At 28.8% G+C, this 19611-nt stretch overlaps 3 protein-coding genes across 4 annotated transcripts; 2 read left to right on the top strand and 1 right to left on the bottom strand.

Moving 5' to 3' along the window:
- Positions 1 to 2478: 2478 nt before the first annotated feature.
- LOC113004970 (myb-like protein I) lies at positions 2479 to 6975 on the top strand. Of its 2 annotated transcripts, XM_039449378.1 has the most exons (5): positions 2479 to 3187; positions 5070 to 5300; positions 5903 to 6094; positions 6171 to 6463; positions 6536 to 6975. In XM_039449378.1, the coding sequence occupies exons 1-5, from the start codon at positions 3121 to 3123 to the stop codon at positions 6761 to 6763; spliced, it is 1011 nt and encodes a 336-aa protein (XP_039305312.1). In that variant the 5' UTR covers positions 2479 to 3120; the 3' UTR covers positions 6764 to 6975. The 2 variants fall into 2 exon arrangements, with proteins under 2 accessions (XP_039305312.1, XP_039305311.1); XM_039449377.1 differs by lacking the exon at positions 2479 to 3187 and having other exon boundaries at positions 4304 to 5300.
- Positions 6976 to 7456: 481 nt separating this feature from the next.
- LOC120357808 (protein ALP1-like) lies at positions 7457 to 9494 on the bottom strand. The gene is made up of 3 exons (XM_039449376.1): positions 8661 to 9494; positions 8493 to 8592; positions 7457 to 8044 (listed from the first exon to the last, which is right to left on the bottom strand). The coding sequence occupies exons 1-3, from the start codon at positions 9284 to 9286 to the stop codon at positions 7586 to 7588; spliced, it is 1185 nt and encodes a 394-aa protein (XP_039305310.1). The 5' UTR covers positions 9287 to 9494; the 3' UTR covers positions 7457 to 7585.
- Positions 9495 to 13629: 4135 nt separating this feature from the next.
- On the top strand, positions 13630 to 17818 carry LOC105199858 (fatty acyl-CoA reductase wat-like). The gene is made up of 3 exons (XM_039449379.1): positions 13630 to 14214; positions 17337 to 17594; positions 17672 to 17818. The coding sequence occupies exons 2-3, from the start codon at positions 17338 to 17340 to the stop codon at positions 17760 to 17762; spliced, it is 348 nt and encodes a 115-aa protein (XP_039305313.1). The 5' UTR covers positions 13630 to 14214; position 17337; the 3' UTR covers positions 17763 to 17818.
- Positions 17819 to 19611: the final 1793 nt, after the last annotated feature.

Below are 19611 nucleotides of genomic sequence, written 5' to 3'. Positions count from 1 at the left end.
ATTCATCTTAGATGGTTTAGAGAATTTAGAGAATATCTCCATCATTTTTTTTGCAATATCAAGATTAATTACTTATAGATATTTTTAGATTTATACATTTGGGAATATATTAAGCATATGTAAAACACAAATCATCAATTAACGCTGTATCTGTATTTAGATTGATGCTGTTCTTCCGTTCTTCTATATGTATCGTCTTGGAGTATTTTTTGATGACGAGTATTTTTTAATAATAATGGTCTACAAAATTAGGAGGAAAAGGTATTGTGTTTTGAACTTTGAACGACGTTTCTATAAGATTTTGATGCGCTAAAAATCGACTACGTTTTCGATTTTTTAAATTGCATTTTAAAACGTTAATAAATTTAAAACGTTAATAATTCTTAAAAACGTTTTCCTTTGCAAAGATTTTGTTTAATTCTGTAACTTAAGATAAGACTTTTGAAATTGAGAAGGATTAAAAATTATATAAAAATTATAACCTTCAAAAACGTTTAATATAGTATGTACATCTTGTTGCATACTGCACTTTGAAAATGGTTCAAATAAAAAAAAAAAATTGAGATGTAATTACACGATTTTGTTTGACTGAAGAATGTAGAATAAATATATTTTGTTATATTTTAGACTTTTGATTGTCGAGATGTAACATGCATAGGTCGGTGTCGTAGAAAAACGGTTGGTATAGAAAATATAAAACTAGACGTTAAATCCAGGTAATAGTCTTTTTATTTTATTGTACTAATTTGTTCGTGTCTGCACACCACTATGATCCGAAGTCGACTTTCTCTAAAGTCTTTTCTGCTCCCGGAAGTCATCTCGGTTTTACCGTTACAATGTGTCTACATCACCAAATTTTTCATTAATCTCTTTAAAAAGTAGATAATTAAATTCTTAATTTATACATCGTCTGATTAATTTTTATTTGTACAAAAGTTGAAAAAATGGTAAAAATGTGTCTTCATAAAAATGATGGAAAGTTTTTATTAAAAAAATTTATGGATCAGTTTTTAATGACTCTTGTAAAAACTATTAATGACTCTTGTATTATTAATAAATTGTTATTTACTTTTAACAAGTTTAAAAAACCATAATAACAATTAAAGCAGTTTAGAATCTCATTCAATTTATTTTATCGAAACTATAATAAAAATATGTATCAGAATTAGATTATATTTGCTCTAAGACTGTCGATAAAAGCATTAGTGAAAGACAAGTTTCCTAAATTAATTCAACATAAATATCAATAAATGTTTATGGTAAATATATTTGAATTATTTTTTGCTGACAATGAAATTCTATGGAATTATTAATTTAATAATTTCTGAAAAAGTTTCAGTATCTTCAAAGTTTATGTTTATTTTTTTAGAAGTTTTAATACGTTTCTATTCATAAAATATTATTTAGTATGTTTGTTAGTGCTATGGCATGATTGTTTTGAAATTGTTTCTAATTTTTTGTAAATCAGAATAACAAGTCTAATAGTACCATATTGCTTGGAACCTATCATATGGCCGAAATCGGGCCATAATATTTTCGTGAAATACAGGCAAGCGGTAGAAGCCTAAAACAAATTTAGTTAACTATTTTTAGACGCAGGCCTGCTTTGATAAATTACGAAAAAAAGAATCCCACACACATTACATAAAAAATAAAACGGTTTCAAATTGGCTAAATTTTTTATATAAAGCTGTTTTTATAATGCACCTTAAGAATTACAATGACACCACTGCTTCAAAATGGCTCAATTGTTTAGTCATAAAGCCCTAAAGTGTTCAAAATTGTATTTACAGAAATCGCGTTTTTCTTCGAAACGTCATACGCTCTAAGCTTCTTTCTATCTTTATCGCTCATTATATTTGGAAGGAAGATAGAATGAAGCTTATAGCGCGTGAGCGTCCGAATAAAATACAGCTTTTGTGTAATACGTCGCTCGTTGCAAACTCGGCTCCGCGATACGAAAATCTGAAATTTAATTAATTTTAATGGTGCTCGTCTCCTTGGTGAGATTCAGACACGTTATGATCATTAAAATCTGAAATCCTTCCTTGATTGGCTTCTGGATTTCGGTCTTCGCACAAAGACGCAAGTACCATATATTTAAACTGGGAAATCTGAAATCATATAGCTGAAAACTATGTTGTAAGCTGTGTCTGTAACAAAAAAGGAAGAGAATATTCGAGACAGAAGAGGATAGATCGAGAAGGAGAGAGACCGCTTGAGAAAGAAAGAGACAGAAGAGCTCCCTAATCGTAGTCGCCGCCTTGGCTGCTCGACGTATGCCGATGAGTGGGGAGAGAGACTGCCACCCGGTGCAAGTGGGTCTGTTGTCTGTTCACAGAACATATATGTCTGTTCCTTCCATAGACATATAACTATAACACATAGACTGCGCATTCCCTATTCTGTTCATGTTAAGAAAATGTCTTCAAGTTAAAAAGAGACGACTGATGTTGAAAGAGAGAGACAGAGAGAAAGAGAAAAAACAACAGAGAGAGAGAGAGAGAGAGAGAGAGAGAGAGAGAATTACTGTTCAAAACATGTTGTCTCTTTCTAAAGTGAAGACTACTTTTCAGCCAACCGCGCAGTCTATTTTTGTACGTCTATGTTTCTTTCTGACTGTTGCTGGTGTGTGTGATGGCCAAGTTTGGGGACTCGAGCGTGTGCGGACGTGTTTGTCCGTTACCAAAATATTTTTAAATCCGCCGATTACGTCACAATCGGCAACTATCTGTGCAAGCATATCCTGTATTCCCATTTACTTTTTTTCGTATTCCACATACTTATTTTGTTTAATGGCCAAATCGTCCCTGCCCTACTAGTTCACTGGGGACGGATGCCAAATCAATCGGAAGAAGAAGAAGAAGGTGTATGTGATGATGATTCGCTGGTCGGCCGCGTACCAGTAAGCGTGTAATAGAGTGAAAAAACGCGGTTAGGATGCTGATGCAATCCTCGAGTTCTACACCGAGTTTTACCTTGAGTTTATTTCTTGGCATTCACATTTACGATTTTGTGTTTCATTTACGGTTCCAATATACTTCAGTTTGACTTGTAACGAAGAAGTCAATACAAGACCAATCTCCGTATTAAATTTTTATTGTGATTAGTGAACAAAACATGAAAATTGAAACACAAAGAACGCCAATACAAAATTTTTATGCTGGACAGTCAATCTTCATTACAGGTATTGCTATATAAGATATAATGAAATTAATAAAATGAAATATTAGTATAAAATTAATTAAATAATTAGGTTAAAATTAATAAAATAAAATATTAGTTTGTAAGTAACACTAAATTACAAAAAATGTTTTTTTAATTATTTTAAACTACCCAAATAGCAATGCATTCTTTGCATAAAAAAAGAAATATCTCTGTGAAGTTAGACCTCTTTTTTCAAAATTTGAAAAAAGAGCACAGTTCCATCGTGATAACATTGCAAAGCATAATCAAAAAACCACCAGTCCGCTTCCACTGTCATCATTGCAAGGAGTACTTCCTTCTTTTTTAGTGCTTTTGTATACATAATTACATATTGTCTAGGTAATAAGATACTTAACAACTAGGTAAAAAATATTTGCAAGATGGTTTAACATGCGTCACATTTGATTATAGCTGTTTTCAGTAATTGTCTAATATTATTGTTACTATTATTTACTATTTATTATTTCTTTTTAATTATTCATTTTATTATCAATATTTTATTAATAATATTGCTTATTATATATAAAAATATATTTAATTAAATAACTAACTGTATATATTTATACATAATATATAATTTTTATTATATAAATTACATTTTTGGTTATATATAAAAATTTTTTTATGAGAAAAATGATTATTTTATTAGTCTGCAACAATATAGATTAAGTAATAATTAAATATTTTTTTTTAAATTCGCTTTATGTTCCCATTAAACGTATTATGTGTATATAATTATGTGTATATTATAATTTTGTGCCGGACTTAAAATTTATCGTAATTTATTATTATTAAAATGATTATATGTATAAATCATATATATATACACATATGTACATTTAATTTATATATATGATCACTTTAATATTAATCAATTACAATTATAAATTAAAAATCCGTTAAGAAATTTTTGACAATAAGTGTACATAAATTATATATCAAATATGTCCACATGTATTAAAATTTATATGTATAATTGTACACATTTTATACATAATTATACGTAATTATGCAGTTTTTATACATAATTATACATATATATAACAAAATATTTTCCCGGGAATCATAATACAAAAAGATGATTTATTTTATGAAACATTAACTTACTCTATGATTATCTTTTTTTATAAAATTATTAAATCAACTTTGTCAAAGTTAACAAAAAAATTAAAATTATTAAATAAATATAAAAGAAGACAATTAATATAAAACACGTGGCGTTCGTGTAGAAAGTTGACAAGTGTCAACCCATGATTTCTACGCTTAGGATTATCATAAAGAATCCACTTTTCTTCGCCTGTAATAATTTTGTGCAGAAAATCTTTTGAAAGCAAAGTGGAGTACAGTGTTATTTCGTCGATTTTTGTTGTCTTAAATTCGAACAGTATATTCGGAACCTATTTGACTTTCTTCTGAACCTTTCCCATTGTATGTAAACGGAAATGACCTAGTTTACACCGGGTGTTTGATACGCGTACTAAGTACTATATTCGTACTAAATTAATTTAATTCGATGTAAACGGTGACGTATAGTCTGGTACGATACGAATCAAACAGACGTATCGTATCAAAATAGTACGCACTTTCAGCACACATGTAACGGTGTAAACATTTCCGTATTAAGTAATAGGCGATTTAGGTTTTTCTCAAGTTTTCTCAAGTTTTATTCAGTTAATAGTTAATAATGTCTTCGTCTTGTGAGAATAAATCTGCGATAATTAACATAATGTGTAAAAAAGGACTAAATTGGGGAGAAGAGGAGACGCGTGTTTTTTTAGAATTATGCACGGAAAAACAAATATTATCAATAATGGATGGAAAAAGACATAAACATGTTGAAATTTTCCGGCTACTTGTTCCAGAAATGGAACAAAGAGGTTACAATAAAACTGCAGAGCAGATGAAGCTAAAATTAAAAAATTTAAAACTTGCATACTTTAAATGCAAAAGAGATAATAATGTTAGTGGAGCTGCAACTACACGTTGTTCATTCTATGATGAAATGGAAATATTATATGGCTGCAGACCAAATGCAGCAGCAAGCTCATGTAATTCAGGAATCGATACTGCTATTTCCAACATTAATGATAATAGTAAGTAATAATGGTAATAGTAAATAATATATAGATATTTATTAAAATCTAATTATTATAAATTTAATTAAGAAATGGTACAGAGAGATAGGTCAATAAATAAATTAATAATTGAAAGGATTTAACAATATGTTATATACATAGTTGCCACACATGTATGTTCTTAATTTAAAATCTAAAAAAAGATTTGATTTTAATTTTAAGGATCACAACATTATCAAATTGTTTCAAGGTATGACATCATTAAATAAAACATTTCACTAATATTGCAATTATACTATATATATATATATATATATATATATATATATATATATATATATATATATATATATAAGAACTCGATTTTCAATATTTTGATATTTATATTATATTCAAGGTTATATTTTATAAATTATTCTTATGAGGCTGAAAGTAACTTAGTAAAGACAACTTTTTATTATAATTCTATATTGTGTGATGAAATTATGATATATTGTTCATCCTTTTAATTGTTAGTTTATTGACCTATCTCTTTATATTATTGTTTAGAACGTACAATTATTAATGAAGACAATCATAATTAAAATTAAGTCATAATTAAAAAAATTTTTTAACCTTAGTTAGCAACGTAATTGAAAATGAACATGATAATATTGATAATGATAATGGTGGTGCTGATAATAATGGAAGTTCTGATGGTAATGATAAGGCTCACAGTAGTAATAGTACTGACAATATTTTGCCAGTTGAAGTTAATCTTGAAGAAAATGAAGAACCAGCAAAAAAAAGAAGAAAAACAAAACAAAAATCTGGTGAACATATATTTTTTATTTGAATTTTTAATAATAGATTATATGTGTAACAAATAATATTTATTTTGCTTTTTAGGAAGAGAAAGTTACAAGACTGCTTTACAAAACTGTACAGAGAAATGGTTCACATTGCAAAATACTACCTTGAATTCAATGTTAGAGCATCAAGATAAAAGGCAAAAAGAATTAATTCAACAAGAAATGGATAAGCAAAGAGAATGGGAGCAACATGAAATGGAGAAGGAACGTAACTTTCAACGGGAACAAACTAATTTTATTATGCAAACTTTTTTACAAAGTATACAAATGTTAAAGCCTCAGATGCCTCTATTACCTCAAAATAATTATCCATCTGTAAAATTAATTCCTGTAAGTTCTGAAATAAAATGTTTTTACTAAATAATGTTTTATTAGCAAAAATATAAGACATATTTTTTTCAGATAAATAATGTTGGTTTTTCACCTTTTAAAATAAACCAAAAAGTAAAAGAAAATACAAAGATGCAAACAGAAGCTACTTCAAAAGAAGATTTATTTACATATCCAAAAAGTTTTAGTTTAAACTATGTTTTAAATTATATAACGTATTGCCAAAAAGTCAGTTTTATGTTACTATATACTTCTAATACTTTTATCTCAATGTTTAATGTGTTATGTCTAATGTTTTAGTTTTAAATGTAATCTTTACATTATACTGTAGTTTATTTACAGTTTTGCAATTCCATATTCTGTTATAAAAAAGCAATGTTTTGTAAGGCAGTGAAACAGTTTATTTTTTATATTAATTATAAGTCTAAGATTTTTATTTTCTATTTTGTGATTATATTTTATTTAATATTTCTATGCTCAATATGATTAAAGATATAAGTGTAAGACAAATATTTGCAATGTCTAATGGTTTAGTTTTAAATGTGATCTTTACATTATGCTGTAGTATATTTATAGTTTCGCAATTTTATATTTTGTTATAAAAAGCAATGTTTTGTAAGGCAGTGAAACAGTTTATTATTTATATTAATTATGAGTCTACAATTTTTATTTTTTATTTTGCGATTATATTTTATTTCATATTTCTATGCTCAATGTGATTAAAGATTTAAATGTAAGACAAATATTTGCAATGCGAGACTGATATATATATATATATATATATATATATATATATATATATATATATATATATAAGACTGTTATATATCATATTAATAAAATTAAACTAATAAAGTAATAAATTGAATGTAGAACCACTACCATTCTGTAACTTATCCGTTCTATAATATACTGGAATTATTGGTTGTAGATTACATACGAAAGTAAAGTAAGTTATATACATTCATTTATTGATTATATAATCTTGCTGTATTTATCAATATTATATATATTATACATATAAAAGATATAATATTATTTCAGTTCAATTTTCTAAATCAATAACTTTATTTTAATTACTATTATTACTACAAACTGCAATTATTTTAACGCAAAATACTTTTATGGTCGTATCAAGGCTTTTCTTAATGGAAAATTGTCGGATAAATATTGTTTTAGATGATTCCGAATATTTGTACCATCTATAGAATCTGTACTAGTAATCGTTGCAGTTCTTGGTTGTGGTATTACAAGTTCTAATTGTTCAATTTCTTGTAACCATTGTATGTAAAACCTATCCTTGTTTTTTTCAACAAAATTGTGCAATACACAACAAGCTGCAATAATTTCTGGTGCAAAACTGTAATCGCAATTAATTTTATGTAAAATTCTCCATCTAGCTTTCAGTCTACCAAATGCCATTTCTATCGATACTCGAGCAGAATTTAAATAGACATTGAAAGATTCTTCTTCCGATGATAATGAACCAGAAAATCCTTTTATGAGCCATGGTAACAGTGGGTAAGCAGGATCTCCCACAATTATAAACGGTATTTCCATTCCATTTATGTTACGAGTTTTCTGAACATTTATAAAATAAGTTTAGAAAATAAATTTCAGATCACATGTATATTTATCATGTATATTTATTTCATCAGTACAATTAGGTGTTCACTATGATCGTGTTTCAATATTCATTACCAGTACTAAAAAGTTATAGTTGACATTACGTACACTATAGATTTTTAGTACTAATAGTGAATATTAGAACACAGTCCATATAATGTCTATAAGTTTAAGAACTTGCGCCAATAGAGGAACATTATAGAAATATTAGCAAAATTTTAGGAATATTATATTGTATTTATAAAATATTCCCAAAATTTTTTTATCAAATTATCACAACTGTTTATCAAATAGTTATCAAATTATGTCAACTAAATAGATACGTATGCATATTTTTATATAAAAATAAATATAATTAATAGTTTATGCAATATTTTAAATTTGAAATAAGAAATCTAGATACCTTAGGTATTAGAGTATCAGCATCTTTATATAACATACTTTCTTTTAACACAGCTGCATCGTGACAACTCCCTGGATGTTTTATTACAATATTTCTAAATCTGTAATTTAAATTTATAAATAATATAAAATTTGATTTTTACATATTGTTTGAAATATAAAAAATTATCTTCCGTTATGATCAACAATTGCAAGTACATTATATGAAGGCCAACCTTTTCTATTTATAAAATCTCTGTATCCTTCTTTTGGTGGAATAATTTCTATGTGCGTACCATCGATACTACCAATAATTTGTGGAATAAAACATTTGTTTTCAAAATTTGAAGCTATTAAATTGGCTTTATTTTCATTTGGCATATTTATATAATTTTGAAGCATTACTTTATTGATAGCCTTTATTACTCTGTATAAACATTTTTTTACAGACGATTTATGTATTCCCATTGCATTGCCAATAACTCTATATTCTGCAGTAGATGCTAATTTATATAAGGCCACAGCTACTTGTTTTTCTACAGATATAGGTTCCCTTGGCATTAAAAATTGTGGTTCTGGTTCTAATTCATCTCTGAGCATATCACATAATTCTATAAAACTCTCCTTAGACATACGAAAACTTTCAATCCATTCTTTTTCAGTATAATGACAATTCACAATCCTTTTCCAAAAATCTGAACTTCTCTCAAGTTGCCAAATCCTTCGATATCGTATACCTTCTGCAATTAATTCTATTTGTTTTAGACTATTAATTTGTTTCCACCTTAATAACAACTCTGTTCTTTCTTGAAACATAACCTTTTAAGCGTTGCCTTCAATGCACGTCGTCTACGGGAAAACAATCGTCGTAATTGTTTTTTCCGACAATCTTGTTGAAGTCTATTTATTGCAAATAATGCAATAAATAAGGATGTAACCTCTTGTATATTATTCATTGTTTACAATTGAACCTTTATATAAAATTATTCTCTCTATTGGAACTAAAACAATTGTTAGCAGAAAGATACCATATTATTTGATGCGTATTTTATTGGATTCTTAATGGTTCGTACTATTCACTTGATATTGTTCGGTGTAAACACATGCAGATTTCATACTTGATGCGTATTAATTTGATTCGCGTATTAAAATTGCGTACGGTGTAAACAAGGTCAATGACTTACGTCAAGCTGTACTGCTAGCTTCTTTTCAGTTTGCGCAGAGTTTATATCCAACAATGCTTGTAAATCGTCCATTTGAATCTTTTGAGGGCGTCCAGGGGGTCGATCATGTAACTTTTTCTCCAGGACAAAAAGGTGAAAAGTGAAATCTTTAACCATTAAAGTTAATGGCAAAATTTTTTACTTTTTACTTTTCCGCCCTAGGAAAAAAGTTGCATGATTGATACCCAGCACGCGGTTCATCTTCAAATCTCCTTTTTGGCGAAATTTTTGATACTATGTTCCGCATGAATAAATTTTCAAAATAGAAACATTTTAAGAAAAATATGGAGTCATCATGATGTCAAAATGATGTCAAAGTAACTGCAAAGTGATCATTAAAAATCACTTTTCGATTAATCATGATTCACTTTGATGTCACTTTGACATTATTGTGATTCATTGTTCTGCTCAGAATAGAACGGCGCTCGAAGGGCTTCTGTTACCGCCGACTAATAACATTGCCACATGAGGCAATGTTTAAATGGCGATCGACACTGGGAGGAATACTTTAGCTCGTCCGGATAGAAATTAACGCGAATTTTTCTGAGAAAAGAACGCTTATACGATAACCGCGCGTTTTTTAAATAGACTACCACGGAGTCGCACAATACATCTCGACCGCTTCGAATTCGCGCTTGATATCTTTATACTGAATATGCTGAAAATAATAGTGGGTCACATAAAATACTAGAAGTGATAGTGAGAGTTTAATGTCATTTCTATTTTTACTTATAAAACTACGTAACTCTTTTATTATGGGTTTGTTTAATACTGTGACCCATTATTTCATCTTTCTTGTTTATAAATATTAAACAAGCACAAACGATGTTGGTAATTGTGTAGTTGTGTAGGGGAACCAGCTCCAGTCATATTGATCTTGACATATAGAGGCAAGGATACTAAACAACTTTTACTTATAAATTAATTGGCTAAAAATCTATAAAGGGGAGCAGCTTCTAACGACTTTGATCTTGATATATGATATCAAGGAAAAGGTCTTAGATACATTTTTTTGTAAAATAAATATTTTCTAAAATAATTAAGAAAAACTGTTTTTTCTTTCACCAAGTATATCTGAAAAACTGTACGAGAACACCGATTAATTTATAAGGAAAAGATGTCCAGAACCCTCTCCTTAATAACATATTTCAAAGTCAAGATTGTCAGAGGTTGCTCCCCTTTTATAGACTTTTACCATTAATTGGCACTCTCCTACAGATTTCGAGATATATTTAGAAAAAGAAAAAGCGGTTTTTCTTAATTATTTCAGAAAATATTCATTTTAGAAAAAAATGTGTCAAATAAAAAACTGAAGCTTATAAAAACTCTAGAAATAAGATTCTATACATATTTTACCTAACTCCAATACTTCAATCGTTATAATCAAAAAATTATTTTAAAATGAGTTTCTTTTTTATTAATAATTCATTTTCAGTAATAACTACACACATATTCACACACACACACGCGCGAGAGGGAGGGGGGTGTAAGAGGGTGGGCCGTAGGCCCACTTTGCAGTAACTTTGACGTCATGCTAATTCCTTGTTCTGCTTGGGTACTGCAAGTGCTATGAGAGCACGTCGCGTCGATGCGAAAGCGCAATAATTTGTTGTTTAGCTTGGCAAGTAATTATTATGTTAATGTGAAGAAGGCGGAATTTATTAACACACTTGTCGAGCTAATGCGACAAAAATTATTGCGCAAGAATCAAATTTCGTCTTCTTCACATTCACATTTACTTTCGTAACTACGTGCTCTCACTTGCAGTAAACATCATTTGTCCTTATTTAATATTTATAAACAAGAAAAATGAAACGATGCTTATAAATTATGCTTACAGCGCATAAGCGTCGCAATAGTAAACGAATCCATAAGAGAGTTCTGACATAAACAAATTTTCTAATAACAAATTAGACAAACTAGTATGCATTGGTGCACATTAAAACTGCCGTACGCACAAAGTTGACATAAAAATATGTTAATATAAATATGTAGGGGAAGGTGTGTCAAGAAAGGGTATAAAGGTAAAACGGGATATCGCCTGTATCGCGCGATTCGAATACAGAAATTACAATTGAGCATACGTGTTAGATGCGACTCCTTGGCCATTAAAAGTTACCTACGAGTCAGCGAAATAGATAGCTGCGTTATTGAGATAGACTATAACTTTTACTTTTCTGCGATTATCTTATGACTACTAGAAGACATAACAGCGAAGAAACAGGCAGAAGCAAAAAAAGAAAAGACGAGAGCAAGAAAAGTATAAAATAAAATTATATAAGAGCCAAAGAAACGTATAAGAAAAAAATTAAGCTAAAAACGCATAAATATTCTACCTTGCCCGCGGGAATACCCATCTTACCCTGTCGAGTAAGATGGAAAGAAAAGCCTCTTTTTGTTTTTATTAAATAAAGTTTATAATACTTTAAAATTTATTTAAATGATAAATATATTAAAAGACAAATGTCCAAAGAGTATTATAAAAATAAAGATGACTCGTTAATTATAAAAACCTAGCTATTATTCATTCTCAAAACTTAACTACTTTGTCTTACACCACCTTTCCCTATATAAACAGATTAAATTCTGGAATCTCCTTATTCAATATTTTATTATACAATTTAAAGTATATCTTTTATAATTCAAGATATTTATATTTTATTTTTAAATGAGATTAAATCACTAAATCAATATACATAATGGCTATAATGTGCACAAGTGCGCACTGCTTGTGCAATCTACCGAATTCATTATAAAATGTGATACCAAAAATTTATAAAATGTTCTAATATTCTGTATATGTAACATTACGTACAGATTTTCAGTACTAGCAATATTTAAACACTGGTCTCATTAAAATATTGTACATATTAATTACCATGATTCTATGGATGACTAATAATAGAGATGCAAAAAACTGCATGATATAAAGTAGTCAAATTTTAAAAGCGTTTTTCTTGTAATTATGTTTTTCAAAACGGTATATACAATTTTTCAGACTACATTTGACGAATTAATTTATATAATTTGAAACACATATTCAGGAAACAAGTAGTTTCCGTTTGATTATCAATTTTTTTGATAACACTTTTAATTTGCAAAATGCAATAACATTTTCAATGTCAAAAAATATGTCTAAAAGTGAAATATACTTAGATTTTTCTCAATTTTCGACAAAATCGAAAAACCGCTAGTCAGTCGAAAGATTGTCCTGTGTGCAATATTGTTGTTTATGCAACGTGCTGTGTGCAAACAAAATCTATCCGATTTAATAAAGCATTTTTTCTTATTTATGTTTTTGCACAACATTTCTACAAATATGTGACACAGTATAGAAAAAAATTGTAAAATGCTTTCAGAATTTTATTACGGTGCTTTTAGATTTTATTACAAGTAATTTCACAACCCTGACGGAACATGATGTCATAAAAATATTCTGTTTTTATGCGGGCTAAACAAATAATATTTATAATAAACTCAGAATACTTTTATAACATCTCTATAGCGAAAACATTAGCAATAAATTAAATAAATTAGTAAATTAATTTATAAGCAGAAATCAATGGAAATCCTTTATCTCTGCAATTATTAAGGTTACGGATAATTAAACTAACAAAAATTTCAAATTTCATAATTTCACTGACCACTTTCCCTTTAACTCCTTCAGTCGACAAAAATGTTCATACTTACGAAAGAGAAGTTGCAGAGTCTAATTACCTATACATATATGTAGAGTACATATATAATATATTATTTAATCTTTAATATTTATTTTGTAGGAGGTATCGGATTTTTTAGAAAAATCTTGATTGAAAAACTATTACAAATTTGCTCCGACATTTCTGCGATATATGTGTTAATACGTTCGAAAAGAGATAAATGCCCCAAAAGTCGACTAGACGAAATGTTTGAAAAACCTGTAAGTATTTAAAAAACAATATCCAATTAACATAATAAAATATTATATATATTGCAATATATATTTATGAACACAAACCTGTATAGATTTACGATCGAGTAAGAAATGAAGTAGCCAATTTCCGTGCCGATTCCAGGTGATATAAATGTCAAAGGCTCGGGACTGTCAGAAAATGACAAGAATTATTACGTATATACAAAAGTTAAATATTTAAATATTTTTAAAAAAGCTTAAAACACTTAATTATTTAAACAATTAATTAAAACAGTTTTAATCGCAATTTCAATATTCTTATTTTTTCGTCTTATTTTATTACTCTTTATTTTTTTCCTACCTGTTGCGAAACACCTTATGTATATGAATTTATAAAAAAAAATAAAATTTTTTAAAATTTCTTTCAGTGTTACCTTGTGCCAGTGAGCCACTCGTTGGGTAGATCGACAATATGTATGTTCCAGTAGGCACTCTTGTGTCTTCGCTGCTTGGCATCACAAGATTTCATCATTATAATCCCGATGTCAAAGCAAACATAGTGCCAATTGATTTCACCGTAAATGCATTAATTACTAGTGGGGGAAATAGGACGTCTTTAACCAACGTAGGTATGATCACGTACTAATCAATGCCTTTGTAATTCACGCATCAGTCGATGCAAATTTTTATTTTTGTCATATTAATTATCATAATCGACAGTTACAGACGCTAATGGTATCATTCACAATTCTTTAGTATTTTCTGATCTGATTTTTTGTAAGTTATTATTCACGTTATTATTATTCATCTCAATGTTTTTAACTTTCAATGCTTCTAACATATGTATAACAATAATACGTAGAGTAATCGACTGCTATAGCCAATGAAAGTAGAATCGATAGTAAAATGCTATTATATTAATTGCTATTAATTTGAAAACTTCCAGTATTTTTCCATTTACATTTTACAATAAAAGGCATACCAAATACTTTTTTTTGTAATATCGATTATTCATTATAAGTAATACAAACTATTCCGTTCTAATGTGGCCTACGGCGGATAGAGAGAGATTTTAAAAGTGCGAAAAACACTAAAGTATGTGAATATAGTATGTAAATATGTTTAAATATGTTTAAACAGAGGAGGAGGTGGTAATAGGGCTATTTATGTTTTGTAATATAACTTTGTTAAGAATCAATACTTTAAATCGAAAATCTTAACCACTACCTAATGAAATATTTATAATTATTTATGAAAATGTCACGACACTTCAAATAAATTGAAGAAAAATACAGGTGGATAAAAAATTAATATTTTTTTTTAAGAAAAACACTTTTTTGTTATAAAATTATATTTATTTGAAATAAATGGAAAATATTATAAAAGGTATGCAAATGCATGTACATAAGATTCTTCTATGTGTATACTGCAATATTCAAAATTTCAAATATTGTGTAAACTATTTACGTAGTAGTAGCACAATAATAAATTTATTAAATAATTTCTTAGATGAAAACTTCAGAAAAAGTATATTAAACCTGTTGGCACGTTTAGCCAAAATTCCATGCTATTGTTTAATATTGCATAACTCAATTGTGTTCGTGTACAGCGAAAATAATGTTAGATTAAAAAATATTTAAGTGACTATTTCATTTTTTTTAATAGTATATCAGTAATTTTTTCGTATTCTTGTAACTTTCTTCCAAACAGATACGCCCTGACTTAAAATGAATAAGAAAATATATGTAAGTAAAAATACTAAAATATATTTTGAAAAAGTTAAAAATGCTCAAAAGTAAAAATTCCTTGAAATGTCGGTTACTGTAAATCATCATATTAGTGCCACTATATGATAAATTACTAGATAAACGATTCCATAATAACGATGATATTAAGGGAATCCTGAAATTTGTTTTGCTTTATTAAACGCAATAATTTGGTGACAACTTTTGTACGTATTACTTTTATAGATTTGGAAATTCTATTCCAGAATTATGGTATATGCATTAATTATGTCGTGACAATATTCGCTTGATATAAAAGCTTTGCAGACTGTACTTACGAAATTGTAGATTCCACATACAGGGTGCGAGAAAAGTTCCGGGACGGCGAAATATCTCGAAAACTAAGCATTTTAGGAAAAAGTGTTTCAGACAAAAGTTGTAGGGTTTAAAAAGATCTATTTACTGATCTTATCAGTTTGACCTTGGATGGCGTCGCCAAGGTCAGATCGAAATTACATTAACTTTTTTAAATGGAACACCTAACTTTTTATTGCATATTCTTGTAGCTTATCTCGAGACCTTTCCAAAACATTACAAGAAAGTTTATTTTCGTTGAGTACTTTCCGAGTTGTGAGGCTTGAAAGCTACAGTGTACTGTAGTGTGGGTCCAGCCAGTTAAGGCAAGAGTGGCGTGTGGGTCCGGCCAGTTAAGGCAAGTGTGGCGTGTGTCCGGCCAGTTAAGGCAAGTGTGGCGTGTGTCCGGCCAGTTAAGGCAAGAGTGGCTGGACCCACACTACAGTACACTGTAGCTTTCAAGCCTCACAACTCGGAAAGTACTCAACGAAAATAAACTTTCTTGTAATGTTATATATCAATGTACAAATTTCTCTGATTAAAATAAATATTTTGTGTTGACTCAAAGAAACTTTCCTCTGAGTGTACAACTAAAGCCTGGTTTATGCAGTCCGCAACCGTAAGAAAATGGGCAATCAATTATTCTCTTATAAATCGACTATGATTGATCAATTTCTTACAGTTACAGCCTGCATGAACCAGGCTTTACAATTTACATGGATCTAATCAAATATAATTACATCTGTAGCGAAAGGAGGGAGTTGTGGAATACTATTTTGTTTTTTAACAATAATTGCGAAAATATTAATGCAATTCTAACGAACGCCAGTTTATTAGCCATAAAGTTCTATCAATCACTGCATAAGTAGAAGTTTATTGGATATATAAAACAAACGTAGTTTACAATTTACTGAAGAGAAAAAAAAAGGAGTGCGTTTGTAAAGCAGCAAGGGGATCGTGGAACAACTAGTAAAAGGCACTTTCATTTATAAAAAAAAAAAAAACAAACATAAATTAATGCTATCTCATAGACTTTACATACAAATAAGTGCAAAACAAAGTTTTATGAACATTTCACATTTTATAAAATATCTGTTATTCAAACAATTTATTTTTAATAACTTTTTTAAATAACTTAAACAATTTTTTAAATATAACTTAAAATTTTTTGAAATAACTTTTTGGCTTTCAATAAACATTATACAACAGCTACAAATTTTACAATCTTATTGTAAAGTCGCTAGAGAGCACATGGCAGAAGATTATATTCCACAATTAACTACAACTCACATATAACATGATTTTATTTGCTGAATTTATACACACATTAAATTCAATAACATTATTTGAAATTCACATTCAAGGCCTTGAAGTTAGACTAAAGTTTCACATTTAATACGTAGCGTAATTCTCACGTAGATGGTATACATCTGTAAAAATTTCGGCTACCTGCAAAACAGAAATTCAGCTTTTATAAAGGCAACGAATACTAATGACCTGTAACCATTTTGCAATGTCTAAATAAACTTAATATAATAATTTTTACAGTTGCTCTTAAAATCTAACGTGAATTTTGTGAGACATTATGATATTCCACCATCTCAAATGTATTCCACGACTGCTGTTCTTCTTCTAATATATGAAAAATTATATTAATTTTGCATGTATTTCAGAATGTGGAAATTGTATTTGAAGATTCATAAAGCTATCAAAGCTATCAAACCATTCTGTACTAACGAATGGAGCTATTCCACCGACAATGTTCAAGCTATGTGGGACCATCTCAATAAGAAGGACCAACAATTATTTAACTTCAACATGATAGAATTTGATTGGACAAAATATCTTATTGATCACTATATGGGTATTCGGTTGTTTCTACTCGACGAGAACGACAATACCTTAGAAATAAGTCGAATCAAATACAAGAGGTAACAAATTATTTTTTTATATTTTTAATTCGTTTTCTTAGTTTAAATTTCGGTTATGGATGAAATTCTAATTTCAGATTTCATTGGACCCATAAAATAATGAAAGCTGTATTTATCTTCATTGCCTTATGGATTTTTCACGTTATATTTAAGAAAATATTTGCATAATTTTTACATTTGTATGTAATATAAAATAAATGTACTCTATTTATTCCTTACGACTTTTTGCTATTTTTTTGCTGAGTTTAAAATTAAAAACTAATAGCCTAATTTAAAATAGGAAATATTTCTAAATATTATATTTAATTTAAACATATTGAACAATTAAAAATATTTATGTAGATGCAGTGAAGGTTTTTAGAAAAAGTGTTATTTTAGATCATATTGAATACATATATATTCAATATGACTTAATTACGTTTTCCTCTTTCTCACAGAGTATTAAAAAAGTAGATAATAATGTGATTTAATATTTCATTTATAAGTTTCTTAGCATATAAGAGTACACAAAGAACTATTTTCGTCAACAATCCATTAAATAAACAATTAACTTATCTTAATTTGTGGTTAATTACGAATGCAAATCACGTCCCACACATCACATGGACGTCCCCGGACGTCCAATACATCTCCAGAAAAGTCCTTGTAATGTCCTAGTATCTCGTACGTCCATAGGACGTTCCAAAGACGTCCGAAGGACATCCTGGTTTATCATAGCTGCAGTATGACATTTGTAGGACATATTTGGGATGATTCGTAATATTTAACATATTATGTATATTAAACATGTTTCCAACATACATAATAAATATACATTCGAAAATGGCGTTGTTTTTTATATTAAATAAGACATTTTGAAGATGTTCTAAGGACGTCCTTTAAATGTCTAGCAGATATTGGTGGTACGTTCCGAAAAGGTCCGCTATATACATATATGTCAACGACGTTGAGTATTTTTATTATTATCATCATTATCATTATTATTATAACGCAAGAATTTTATAATTTATAAAATTATAAAAATAATTTTTCGTGTTAAAAAATATTTAACAAAAGATATATTTAACTATATATAAACATAAACTACAAATTTTGATAATATGAGAAGTTTTAATATACAGTATATAGCTTTTTAATAAAATATATTATTCGTTAATATTTAATATTTCATTATATACAGGGTGAGTCATTTTAATCTATAGACCCGAATATCTTCCAAATAACGGTATCTACAAAAAAATGGTTTAGATAAAAGTTGACCAGGACAGAGGGGGTCATTCAATTGTACCATTGGTTTTGACCTTGAGGTCAATTTTGAAGGTTATTTCAAGGTCACGATGGTTTTTTTAAATGGGACACCCTATTTTTGACTGCGGATTTCGAAAAAGCGGAAAATTTTACATCAAACTTGTCTTATGAAAAAATTGTTTTTGCGACCTTGGAAAGGTCAAAAATGAAGGTGAAATGCCTGAAAAACGATCTGGTGTACTTTTTCTGAAATGACGTGGTTTTCTGGGTAACACAAATGTGCATAATGCTTAAACAAAGTCAATGAATTGTAAAAGTGTTAATCACTTTGACTAGCTTGACCTTGAGGTCAATTTTCAAGGTTGTTTGAGGCTCATAACGCATTTTTCGATTACCTAAACCCTATTTTTGACCGCAGAACCTGTTTCTTGACAATGGGCTCTTAAACAATGGCACTTTTTACATGAGCATAGGGATTTTTTAGTTTTTCGACCTGACCTTTTGAAGGTCATATCAAGGTCATATCGAGGTCAAAAGCACTTTCATCTTACTTTTAGCGTTACTCGGAAACAACGATGTGGACGTAGTAAGTTCTGTTTCTTTTAGGGTGCTTGATTATCGTGAGTCCCCTTGCCTCTCACGTCGGGGTGCTTGATTATCGTGAGTCCCCTCGTCTCTCACTGACACTGTAATTTAAATAAATTACCAACGGAGTAATTGTTCAAAATTACCTCCGTTGGCTTCGAGGCATAACTGCAATCTGTTTTGA

Source organism: Solenopsis invicta, chromosome 5, assembly GCF_016802725.1.
Source record: "Solenopsis invicta isolate M01_SB chromosome 5, UNIL_Sinv_3.0, whole genome shotgun sequence".
NCBI classification, from domain to species: domain Eukaryota; kingdom Metazoa; phylum Arthropoda; class Insecta; order Hymenoptera; family Formicidae; genus Solenopsis; species Solenopsis invicta.
This window is presented reverse-complemented; position numbering and strand designations above follow the sequence as displayed.

Coding starts and splice junctions, on each gene's coding strand:
- LOC113004970 (XM_039449377.1), top strand. CDS start 4,892: ATGTCTTCGTCTTGTGAGAATAAATCTGCGATAATTAACATAATGTGT. Junction 5,301..5,902: donor TTCCAACATTAATGATAATA/GTAAGTAATAAT, acceptor TTTTAACCTTAG/TTAGCAACGTAATTGAAAAT. Junction 6,095..6,170: donor AAAAACAAAACAAAAATCTG/GTGAACATATAT, acceptor TTTGCTTTTTAG/GAAGAGAAAGTTACAAGACT.
- LOC120357808 (XM_039449376.1), bottom strand. CDS start 9,286: ATGTTTCAAGAAAGAACAGAGTTGTTATTAAGGTGGAAACAAATTAAT. Junction 8,593..8,660: donor ATTGTTGATCATAACGGAAG/ATAATTTTTTAT, acceptor TTTAAATTACAG/ATTTAGAAATATTGTAATAA. Junction 8,045..8,492: donor CTGATACTCTAATACCTAAG/GTATCTAGATTT, acceptor ATAAATGTTCAG/AAAACTCGTAACATAAATGG.
- LOC105199858 (XM_039449379.1), top strand. CDS start 17,338: ATGTGGAAATTGTATTTGAAGATTCATAAAGCTATCAAAGCTATCAAA. Junction 17,595..17,671: donor AGTCGAATCAAATACAAGAG/GTAACAAATTAT, acceptor TTCTAATTTCAG/ATTTCATTGGACCCATAAAA.